The 12,877-nt window shown below is 38.6% G+C and overlaps 1 protein-coding gene across 1 annotated transcript in view; it reads right to left on the minus strand.

Moving 5' to 3' along the window:
• PRKAR2B (protein kinase cAMP-dependent type II regulatory subunit beta) overlaps nucleotides 1-12,877 on the minus strand; it is a 114,399-nt gene that overhangs the window by 21,210 nt on the left and 80,312 nt on the right. Inside the window, 1 exon segment of the mRNA XM_017889585.1 lies at nucleotides 10,600-10,683. Coding sequence (XP_017745074.1) covers nucleotides 10,600-10,683 — 84 coding nt within the window.

Below are 12,877 nucleotides of genomic sequence, written 5' to 3' on the forward strand. Positions count from 1 at the left end.
TTTTTTTTTTTTTTTCTTTAAAAAAGTTTTTTTTTTTGGCAGGGTACAGTGGCTCATGACTACAATCCCAGCACTTTGGGAGGCCAAGGCAGGCAGATTGCTTCAGCCTGGGAGTTTGAGACCAGCCTGGATGACACGGCAAAACCCCGTCTCTACCAAAACAAATAGCTGGGCATGGTGGTGCACACCTGTAGTCTCAGCTACTCGGGAGGCCGAGGTCTGAGGACTGCTTGAGTCTGGGAAGTTGAGGCTTCAGGGAGCTGTGATCACACCACTGAGTTCCAGCCTGGGCAACAGAGTGAGACTCTGTCTCAAAAAAATGAGCAGTCTCAGCTACTCAGGAGAGGCTGAGATTGGAGGACTGCTTGAGCCTGGGAGGTTGAGGCTGCAGTGAGCTGTGATTGTTCCACTGCACTCCAGCCTGGGCAATAGAGTGAGACTCTGTCTCAAAAGTAAAAAATAAAAAATAAAATAGACTCTTTTAAAGCAGTTTTAAACTCATAGGGACATTAAGCAGAAAGTACAGATATACTCCACATATCCTCTGCCCCCCACAGATGGCACAGACTCCCCCATGATAAACATCCTCCACCAGAGTGGCAAATTTGTTACAAGTGATGAATCTACACTGACATCATTATCATTCAAAGTCCACAGTTTATATTAGGGTTTGCTCTTGGTGTTGTACATTCTATGCATTTGACAAATGTATAAAGACATGTATCCACCATTACAATTTCTTTAAAGGTAAATAAAAGAGTAAGAAGATAAATCAAAACCAAACACCTCAAAAAAAAGTCAATAAAGAGATGAAAAGAAAGGAGTGTCAGAGACAGTAACAGAGAAAACAAAAAGGAGGAAATATAAACAATACAGGATGAATTTTCTAGACCCAAACAACACCGGTTTTCAGACCAAAAGGGCACACTGAAGTACCCAGCACAATCAATGACCATAAATCCCCACACTAGGATGAAAGAATGTATTTTTAGAACACTAAAGATAAAAGATCTACAAAGCTTCCAGAAAAGAGAAAGGGGGATTCTTAGAAACATGAAAAGTTACTCAACTTCTCTCAAAATGAAGAGAAATCCAAATTCAAATCGAAATGAGATGCCACTTTTCACTCGCCAGATTCAAAAAGATACAAATGTTAGAATATCACACTGTGTTGGAGACCATGTGGGAAAAGAGGCATTCTCACACAGACTTCTGGTGAGAAGGTAAAATGGAACTCCAAAAAAGCAATTTGTCAAAATTTAATAAAATTTCAGATATGCATAATCTTCTACCTCACTGTTCCTTTTCTAGGAAGTTATTATATAGCTATTTATAAAATGCATCACCATTTTTCTTTGCATCACAATAGCAGAAGACTGGAAACAAACTAATAGTTTATCAACAGGGCACTGGATAAATAAACTGTCATAGATTCATTCACCAAAAAGTTCTGCTGCTGTAGGCATATAGGGATTTTCAGACATCTTTCTTTCAAAGGAGTCACTGGCAGCGAGGTAACACTAAAAGAAGAGGAATCAAGAAATGTGAAAACCTGCAATGGGGAAATTTCAGGAAACAAGGCATTTAGGTGACAGAAAAGAAGACCTATATGAGAATACATCAGCTATCTTCTGTTCAAACCATGACATCAGTAGTTCTAGAGGCCATAACTGGGACTGTTGGGTGGAAGTTTCATGAAGGTTTTGGTACAATGTAAAGACCTGCCCAGAAATGAGAGCTGTCTAGCAGTGACAAGGGCTACCTTGCAAATAATTTTGCCTTTTCCAGAATGTTAAATAGTTGGAATCATGCAGCATATAGCCTTTCCACATTGGCTTCTTTCACTTAGTATTATGCATTTAAGGTTCTTCCATGTCTTCCCTGTCTTTTCATAACAAGATCACTCATTCTGTCCACTGTCTAGATGTACCACAGTTTATTTATCCATTCACATACTGAACAACATCTTGGTTAGCTGCTACAAATAGCTGTGTACAGGTTTCTGTGTGGACCTAAGTCTTCAACTCCTTTGAGTAAATACCAAGGAGCATTACTGCTGAAGAGGATGGTAAGAGTACGTTTAGTTGTAAGAGACACCACTAAACAATCTTCTAAAGTGACTCTACCATTTTGCATTCTCACCAACAATGAGTTCTTGAACCACCTATGTTCACCAGCATTTAGTGCTGTCAGTGTTCGAATTTTGGCCATTCTAATAGATGTGCAGTAGTATCTCATTGTTGTTTTAAGTTGCATTTCCCTGATGACATGTGATGTGGAGCATCTTTTCATATGCTTGTGTGCCATTTGTATATCTTTTTCAGCAAGGTGTCTGTTAACATCTTTGGTCCATTTTTTAATCTGATGGTTTACTACTGTTGAGTTCTTTGTATATTTTGGATAACAGTCCTTTATCAAGCTGTGTCTTTTGCAAATATTTCCTCCCAGTCTGAGACAGTCCTTTCATTCTGCTGACGTGTCTTTTGCAGCAAAGAAATTTTTAATTTTAATGAAGTCCAGCTTATCAATTCTTTCTTTCATGGATGTGCCTTTGGTGTTACATCTAAAAAGTTATCACAAAATCCAAGGTCATCTAGATTTTCTCCCATGTTATCGTCTAGGAATTTTATAGTTTTGTGTTTTACATTTAGATCTGTGGTCTATTTTGAGTTCATTTTTGTGAAGAATATAAGGTCCATTTCTAGATTCATTTTTCAGAAGTCTAGTTTTTCTAGCACCATTTGTTGAAAAGACTATCTTTACTTCATTGTGTTGCCTTTGCTCCTTTGTCAAAGATCAGTTAACTTCATTTAAGTGGGGCTGTTACTGGGTTCTCTGTTCTGTTCCACTGATCAATTTGTACATTCTTTTGCCAATACTATACTGTCGTGATTACTGTCACTTTATACTAAGTCTTGAGGTCAGTTAGTATTAGTACTTTAACTTTGTTCTTTTCCTTCAATATTGTGTTAGCTCTCCTAGGTCTTCTGCCTCTCCAAACTTTAGGATCAGTTTGTTGGGATTGCAATGAATCTACAGATCAACTTGGGAAAAACTGACATCTTGACAATACTAGGTCTTCCTATCCATGAACATGCAAATCTCTCCATGTATTAAGTTCTTCCTTGATTTCCTTCATAATTTTATAGTTTTCCTTACATAGATCTTATACATATTTTTGTTAGATTTACATCTAAATATTTCATTTTGGGGGGATGGTATGGTATGGTATTTTTAATTTCAAATTCCACTTGTTCACTGCTGATATAAAGGAAAGTGATTAACTTTTGTATATTAACCTTGTATCCTGCAACCTTGTTATAATCACTTGCTAGCTCTGGAAGCCTTTCCCATTTTCTACTTAATCATGTCATCTGTGAAAAAAGACAGGTACATTTCTTCCTTCTCCATACATTTTACTACACTTTCTTGTCTTACTGCATTAGCCAAGACTTTTAGCACTATGTTGAAAAGGAGTGGTGAGAGGGAACTACAAATTTGTTGAGGTGAACTTCACATAACATAAAATTAACCACTTTATCTTCCTTTTTAAAAACTGTAACTATCCTGGTGGGGATGAAATGGCATTTCATTGTGGTTTTGATTTGTATTTCTCTAATGACTAACCATGTTGAGAATTTTTTGATTGCCGGTCATTTGTATATTCAAGTACTTTGCCTATTTCTAAATTGGAATTTTTGTCTTTTTACTGTTGAGCTGTGTTACTTATGTATTTTGGATACCAGATCTTTATCAGATATATGATTGGCAAATAATTTTGTGCAGACTGTCTTCACTTTTTAAAATAATGCCCTTTGAGGTACAAAAATGTTACACCTGTGTGAAGTCCTATTTATCTCTTTTTTCTTTTCTTCTTATGCTTTTGGTGTCTAAGAGTCCAGTGCTAAATATAAGACCATATAGACTTACTCCTATGTTTTCTTCTAAGAGTTTTATAGTCTAAGCTCTTATATCTTTGGCCTTTGATCCCTTCTGAATTAATTCTGGTATATGCAAAGGAGTCCAGCTTTGTTCTTTTGTGTGTGGATATCCAGTGATTCAGCACCATTTGTAGAAGAAACTACTCTTTTTCTATTGAATGGTCTTAACACTCTTGTGGGAAAATCAATTGGCCATAAATATATAAGTTTATTTCTAGGTTCTCAATTCCATTCAATTTTTCTATATGTCTACCCCAGCCCAGTATATTATTTTGATTACCGTAGCTTTTCAATAAGTTGTAAAATTAGGAAATGTGAATCCTGCAACTTTGTTCTTCTTTTTAAATATTGTTTTGGTTACTTGGAATCTGCTGCTATATGTACAATTATAACATAATGGCAACAGCAAAGCATTAATGTGTTATCATGATTTAGCTTTATAATACATAAAAGCTACTAGTTTAAACTTGTATAAACAATACTGATGAAAATATTTTTAAAAAAGAATATGGAACCTCTATAAATACTGATATATTGTTAAATTTGAAAAGAACAGGAGCAGGCCAGGCACAGTGGCTCACGCCTATAATCCCAGCACTTTGGGAGGCTGAGGCGGGCAAATCACTTGAGGTCAGGAGTTCCAGACCAGCCTGGCCAACATAGTGAAACTCCATGTCTACTCAAAAAACAAAAATTAGCTGGCCATGGTGGTGCACACCTGTAGTCCAACTACTCGGAAGGCTGAGGCATGAGAATCACTTGAACCCAGGAGGCAGAGGTTGCAGTGAGCCACGATCATGCCACTACACTCCAGCCTGGGCAACAGAGTGAGACTCTCCACAAAAAAAAAAGAAGAAGAAAGGAAAGAAAGGAAGAAAGGAAGAAAAGGAAGGAAGGAAAGAAGGAAGGAAGGAAGGGAAGGAGGGAGGGAGGGAGGGAGGGAGGGAACAGGGCATAACAGTGTGTTAATTTTGTTGCCACCAAAATTTGAAAAAGAATATACTTGTATGTGTATTGTATGACCCTAGAAAAATATACAAGATAGTACTAAAAGAACGTGGCTCATAAGAAACTGGGTTTCTGAGAGGCAGAGGTGGAAAGGAGATTTCCTTTCACTGACTACTTTTTTGTTCTTTTTGAATGTTTGTCAATTTTACGTGTATACTGATTTATCTTTTTTAATTAACTAAAAAAACTCTAATTAAACTGAGAACATCATTTTACATCTTCATATGGGCTAAGAAAAACTTTCGGAAGAATGATGGTGATGGGTTTGCAGGAAGTGGTTTTCATCCCCTTCTTGGGTCCCTGTGTGAGCTCTGGCATCTTTTTGTGGAACAGCAGCCAAGGTTGAAGATGAAGCCAAGGTAGCAGTGAAACAGACCTTTCTTGATGTAGCGCTAATTGGCCCCACAGGGACCATGCTACCCAAATGAGTTCATCAACTCAGGCAACATATGGTCACCTATCAAAATTCTAAAAGCTGATTAAATGATTTACTAATATTTTGTTTTGCTTGCTATTTATATTTTGACTTTTTTAAGGCAGGTAGAGGGTGAACATCAGCTTTATTGATTGGTTCTGACTCTAAATGTCAAATGGGGAAAAAAGGTGAAATAAATTGCTACATTAACTATTTTGTGATGTTGGAATTAGCTGCATTTGAAAACATTACAGAACTGAAGAATTCATACACGGATATATGAAAAAGCAATTCCTGATAAAATACAGACAGGTGTCTGTTCTAGTCAATCAAAATGTAATTTCCCTATAATTATGCACAGAGTGAAAAGAACTTAGGAAATATTTAATATGCAGAGGCTTATCATGATGACTGACAACTACTGTAGGAAATCCACATTTAATTCTCCTACAGAATGCCAATTCAAGACTGAGCTCAGCAAAGGGCTCTGACTCACTTAAGAAATAACAATTTACTCTTCATTAATGAAAGAGTCTATCATATAGCCTAAGAAAATTGTTTCAGTTAGCCTCAAATTAGAAATATTTCAGAAGGAAAATGGCCTACTGAGTGGAGCATTAAAATATTCATGAAAAGAATATCTTCAAAGGGATTAATAATTATAAATGCTGTGCTCAACATATGAATATACAGCTCTCCAAGGAAAAATGTTCTCAAGTCTAGGAAGTGCAAGATTTTCAAGCTAAATAATGACTTCAGGAAATTCAAATAAGATAGTAGACACAAAGCCAAGATCATTCTTCTTGCTAATTAGTAGTTTCCCCTTCCTCCTTCAAGTTTTCCCATTTCAGGAAAAGGGAGCAACTTCGCAGTCACTCCAGCTAGACACTTTCCTTCAGTCCCCAACTAAATCGATCACCAAGTACCAAATTCTGCTAATCCTTTTTTGTGAAACCATTCTTTTCTGTCTGTCCCTTTCCCCCTTCCCTGGAGTTCAGGCCCATTTCTTTTCCCTAGGTCACGACCTGGTTTTCTACTGGGCTCCACTCTTTTGTTCTTGTCTGCTTCCCCCATTTTTTCTCCCCTCTTTAACTCCTCCTCGACATTACCACCAAAGTGACCTTAGAAAAATCTGATAGTTACATTCTCTGACTAAAACTCTTCAGCTGTGCCCACTGCCTACAAGGCAGTCCAGCACCACAGCATAGCATTCAAGAAAGAATGGTCCTTCCTGATACAGCACCCATATCTTAGCTCCATCACTCCCATCACTAGATGGAGGCCATCCATCACTGGACGGTTGCCACTTTAGGCTCTAGTGATAATACTCTGTACTTTTCCTCACCTGGTGATTCCCTCCTCATTTTCGGAGGCACAGCTCAGTGACCTCTCCAACTTTCTGAACCATTAAGGTAAGCTAAGAGACAGACATCTTCTCACTGTGCCCTGACCATATTACAGCATGTATCATGTTTTCCCAACATGCTTTGCAGATGTGTTTGTACCCTCATTAAATTATAAATTCCAAAAGGACAACAACCATCTTTAAATATCTCTGTGGCCTCCAATACCTTAAACAGGTCTTGAAACAGTGAGTAGTCAAGAAATTAAAATGAAAGGAGCTGTATGATAAGCAGATTATATGAGCTGAATATGTAATTCAATTAAAACACATTTGGGTTACTGTAAATAATGTGTATCATAAAAAACTAGAAAGCTGTTTTATAGTATGCGCTTAAACTAAAACCTCCAATCTGCCATGTTTTGGGCTAAATGTCTTATTCCAGGTGGTAATTTGTTGAGAAAAATAAATTTTACTTACTTACATCCTATATCATCTCTGGAAGGATTTAAATAGTAAGGGAGTAATTCAAGGTGGTCTGAGCTCAAATTCAAAAAAGGGTCTTTTGAAAACGACTATGTAAATACATTTGTTTCTTCTCTATAAAACATTCGATCATGACAATTCAGAAACTGAATTTTTTTCTCTCTATGAGCTGGTTTTTAAAATACATATTGAAGACTTTCAGCAAAGCAGTGAAAAAAAGTCTAAAACACTCCTATGTTTACAAAATAATCACACTAAGCAAAGATGCTCCTCGCCAGACTATATTAGCAAAAGCTTTCTTAAATATTAATACTTTTAAATGCAACCAAAATTTTCACAATGCTTTTAAAGAGCTAAAGTTGAAATAGCAAGGAAGATCAATTTAATTTAGAAGACAGAACAGAAAAAACAACATCCCAGGAAAGCATAACTAGCAATGATTTCATTTATGCCTGTATATCACTTAACCCTACAGACATCAGAAGTTCACGACTTAGTCCCCACTGAAGCATTAAAATACTGGTTCACTGAATAGGAAAGCATGCAAACATAACATACGTAACAGCAACCAAACACTCAACTTGAACATATTCACATTTAGCTCTAGTCCCTTGGTATTCAAAGTATGTTGTGGGTCAAGAACATCAATATTACCTGGGAACTTGTGAGAAATGCAGACTTTTCAGGCTCCACTCCAGACCATGAGAATCCAAATCTGCATTTTCACAAGATCCCTGATGATATATCAGTGTATTAAAGCTTAAGAGCACTGTTCTTGATGACCTCTGAAATTCTCTCATGTAAAGTTCTAGTCAAAAAATATAGAATTATTGAATAAAGCCTACCTCTAAGTGTAAAACTAAGGATTGATTTTACCACTGCCTTCTGTGTGACTCTGGAGCAAAAGAGTTAAATACTACATTGGTCCTTCATTTGTGTGTGATCATGTGATCCACAGGCTAGCTTTGATATCACCTCAGGGTACTGAACCAGGTCTTTGCTTCCTCAGCACTAACTCCCACTGCTGGTAAGTGAAGGTACTCGGTAAATATGCATTGAATGAACTGAGCAAAGAAACTTGAATGGACAAGGATATATCAGGGCCACTCTGAACTAATGAATTCATACCATGAGACTATAACTATGTTCAAGGGTTTGGCATAACTCTTTTTTGTTTCTTTTTTTTTTTTTTTTTTTTTTTTTTTTTTTTTTTTTTTTTTTTTTTTTTTTTTTTGACACGGAGTCTCGCTCTGTCACCCAGGCTGGAGTGCAGTGGCATGATCTCGGCTCACTGCAAACTCCACCTCCTCCTGGGTTCGTGTCATTCTCCTGCCTCAGCCTCCCAAGTAGTTAGGACCACAGGTGCCCATCCCAATGCCTGCCTAATTTTTTTGTATTTTTTTAGTAGAGATAGGGTTTCACTGTGCTAGCCAGGATGGGCTCGATCTCCTGACCTCGTGATCTGCCCACCTTGGCCTCCCAAAGTGCTAGGATTACAGGCGTGAGCCACCGTACCCGGCCTGGCATAACTTTTAATAAGACTTGAGTTAGATATTATTTAAACACCATCATTTTATTACAAATAACAAATCTATCCAAAACTATTATTTAGGATTAAATATGTATACTTAGATAACTAGAAAAGTGTCAGAGGTGCATGAACCAGAGCAACTCCATCTTGAATAGGAGCTGGGTAAAATAAGGCCGAAACCAACTGGGCTACATTCCCAGATGGTTAAGGCATTCTAAGTGTCACAGGATGAGACTGAAGGTCAGCACAAGATACAGGTCATAAAGATCTTGCTGATAAAACAGGTTGCAGTCAAGAAGTTGGCCAAAATCCACCAAAACCAAGATGGCCATGAGAGTGACCTCTCGTCATCCTCACTGTTACACTCCCACCAGCACCATGACAGTTTACAAATGCCATGGTAACATCAGGAGTTACTCTATATGATCTAAAAAGGGGAGGCATGAATAATCCACCCCTTGTTTAGCATATCATCAAGAAAGAACCATAAAAATGGGCAACCAGCAGCCCTGGGGGCTGCTCTCTCTATAGAGCGGCCATTGTTTTATTCCTTCACTTTCTTAATAAGCTTGTTTTCACTTTACGGACTCACCCTGAATTCATTTTTGCGCGAGATCCAAGAACCCTCTCTTGGGGTCTGGATCAGGACCTCTTTCCAGTAACAAAAGGATAAAGCATTCTTGTCTCAGTCCCATGTTTTCTTTTGAGAGCCTAGTGCGTGTAGAGAGCCGCGAGCCATCTGCTACGTAAAGAGTGATGCAAAGATACAAAAGACACAGTTCCTGCCCTCAGACAATGGACAGATGAAGTGACTGATGGATCCTGGGTCTGGTCAAATTCAGGTCTGTCAAAGCCAGTAATGGAGCCTCAGAGATGGACAGACAAACTTGTAATGTGTGGACCTAACATAAATCTCCAAAGTCACACAATGTACTGTGTTCCTGGAAGACATAATATAAACATAAATTATACTAGAAACAAAGGAGATTTTAAAAATATTTGAGTGTAAATATGACACAGTATAGAACTGGTACGATGCAGTACCTGAATCTTTATAAAAATGTCCTTTTAAGAAGACCTCATTTTAAAAGAGCAGATCTTGATTTAATGCTTCTCCTCTAGGACATCACCAAAAACTCAAAGATGCTGAGTTTGACCAAAGAAAAAGCGGAGGTAAGTTACAAAAGTTGACTCTATTTTCACATTTGGAATATGGCAGCAGAGGTTCACTCCTAAATAACTATATAGCAATGACTAAGCATAATCTGAGATAAAGGAAGCAGAACATGTACATCACAGTGCATCCCAAAGTTTGAACAGCACACGCACTCATACCAAGAGTGGGTATTCTAGAAATACCAAACCCAAAGATTAGAGATTTCCAAATCCTTATAAAGAACAAACAAACAAACAAACAAAACCCTCACCTTAAAGTCAAGTGAAATGTTACTTTTAATCTGTATAATATAGAGTTTATATACATTCAAATATAATTACTATTACTGGCTGTAAAGAGAAACAATCCTCCATGGGCCCTGAGCATCCCTGCATATCCCTGCTGGGTGCAAAGAGTGCAAGGTCCTAACCTCTTTTTACCTGGGCAATAGTATCTTGAGAGATGAGATAACATCTTCCATAGGACAAACACCTCAGGCTTGTTTACTTCTTGCTCCAACAGCAGTATATTCCCCCAAACTCAATATTCCTCTCCTGCAGTTCAACCTACTGTGCATGCAAGCATCTGCAAGGGGGCCTTTACCATCACCCCAGGGTGATGTCAGCTTACAAAAAGGGCAAAACTCAAGACCCTGCACAGTTCTTGACGCTGTCACTGGGGAGAAAAAAAAGCCATTTATATTATTAAGATTTATCTTACCGGATCCAGATTTTTAAACAGCAGGATGTCTTTGCAAGCCTCTTGCAATCTATTTCTTTGATCATCAGTTTTTGGATGTATAATCTAAAAGGACACCAGATTTAAAAAACAAAGACATTAGCCAATACCATCTCACTCAAAGAGACTTAAAAAACTAACAAAAATCAGAACCAATGTTAGAAAGAAGAACTGTTAGTGTTCAAGTTCGCTTCAGGTTGGTGCTGAGATTCACTTCTGGTGACTGGTAATTATGAGCCTACTAAGTAGGGGAACATAATTCACCTTGTGGAGTGGGGAGGTTGGTATCCATTCATCAATATAGCACTGAAATGTTTTTCAAAAGCATATTTTCCCCTAGGTTAGCTAGTTCATTATGTACAGAACTGGGACTGACTAGGAAGACTCCAAAGTTCCCAGTCAGTGGGGACCCGTACAAAAGGACAACATGTGCCAGCAGCTACACTGAAAATCTGGACTGCCGTCATTCTGTTTCTACGGAGCTTAATACTCTTTCAGGATGTAGTTTTTTCTTTTGAATCTTGATAAGGTCCCTGAAAGCAAGTAAAATGTTTAAATGTATAAGGCACTATACATTTAAATATATTTTTACACATGTGGTATGTACCTGCCCCACAGTAAGCAAGTGATTTTTAGAAGGGAGTAAGCAATCATGCACTGCCACTCCAAGAGAATATGTGTTCCAGGGAAAAAAGAGTTCAAGGAGGCTGGCTGGTGCACTGATTTTACAAGGAACTCAAGGAAACTAGTGTGCTATATTCTCACTAAACTTGTATGCTAGAGGGTGAAGAGTGGCAGAATGCCTTGTGTGTAAGTGTGACTTGCCATCTCTCGAGACTCTTTTCACTAGCAGGAGGCTCAACTGACTTGGACCAAAAGGTCCACTCTTTTGTGAACATGAGCAGTTTGTAACTATGAAATCAGTTAGGGGGCAAGGGGTAGTCCTAAACGCAGCAGACAGGGATTTGGTTTCCTGAACACCTATACACCACCCTTTCCTGTTCCAATGCTCACTCAAAGAGTGACCATGAGAGCTGATGGGCAGGTGCCCTGCCTCTTCAGGCAGCCGGCCCCACCATCAGAGCTCACAGAATCAGGCAGCAGTGGAGTTTACAGCCACAAATATCAAAAGTCACAATGGGGAATTTAAATCCTCAATTCAAACCATAACAGATGGCTAAAAAATAATGAAAATTATAAGCCTGAAAAGAACTGAGGAAATTTATAGTATCGATATACTATCTATATGTAAACTATTGATACATAGACCATTTATCTGCATTATGTATAGACTACGTGAATGAACTATGAGCTAGTGAGAGAAAGGGTCACTGTACTTTCCCCTCTAAGGTAAGGTAGATGTAAACCTTTGTTTACTATCTGCCCAATATTCATCTCAAACTAGAGTCTAAGATGACACACAAACACAGACAAAGCAGATCCCGGGGCCTCCTCATCCACTGCTGCACAAGCAACCTTTACAATTTAGGTATTAACCAAATCACACCAACCAAACTTCACTTCCTCCTACTTCAAATAAGGAAGGCTAACACACTAAAACAAAACAGAAAGTCATTTCTCACTTCACAAAATCCATCCAGAACTTCAAACCAAAGCAACTGAGATGTCTGCCTGCTGAGAAGCTCTGTTCTCAGAAAGGAAAAGGGAGAGAGTGCATCAGTATCATGCGCCCGCTTTGCTCTGATCAATTTTAGGTCTTTCTTCCCACCCCTTTCAATTCCTATAAGCCTTCACACAGAAATCCAGCTTTTTTCTCTTCTCTCTTCTTCCTGCTACCTCTCTTACCAAAGAACACTTCTACTTTTTTTTTTTTTTTTTGAGACAGAGTCTCACTCTGTCACCCAGGCTGGAGTACAATGGTGCGATCTCAACTCACTGCAACCTCCGCCTCCCGGGTTGACGTCATTCTCCTGACTCAGCCTCCCGAGTAGCTGGGACTACAGGCACCCGCCACCACACCTGGCTAATTTTTTTTGTATTTTTAGTAGAGACGGGGTTTCACCATGTTAGCCATGATGGTCTCAATCTCCTGACCTCCTGATTTGTCCGGTTCGGCCTCTCAAAGTACTGGGATTACAGCTGTGAGCTACCACGCCTGGCCCCTTTTTTTTTTTTTTTTTTTTTTAAAGACAGAGTCTTGCTCTGTCACCCAGGCTAAAGTGCAGTGGTGCGATCTCGGCTCCCTGCAAACCTCCGCCTCCTGGGTTCAAGTGATTCTCCTGCCTCAGTCTCCTGAGCA

Source organism: Rhinopithecus bieti, unplaced genomic scaffold (genome assembly GCF_001698545.2).
Source record: "Rhinopithecus bieti isolate Rb0 unplaced genomic scaffold, ASM169854v2 scaffold_18688, whole genome shotgun sequence".
Taxonomy (NCBI): Eukaryota; Metazoa; Chordata; class Mammalia; order Primates; family Cercopithecidae; genus Rhinopithecus; species Rhinopithecus bieti.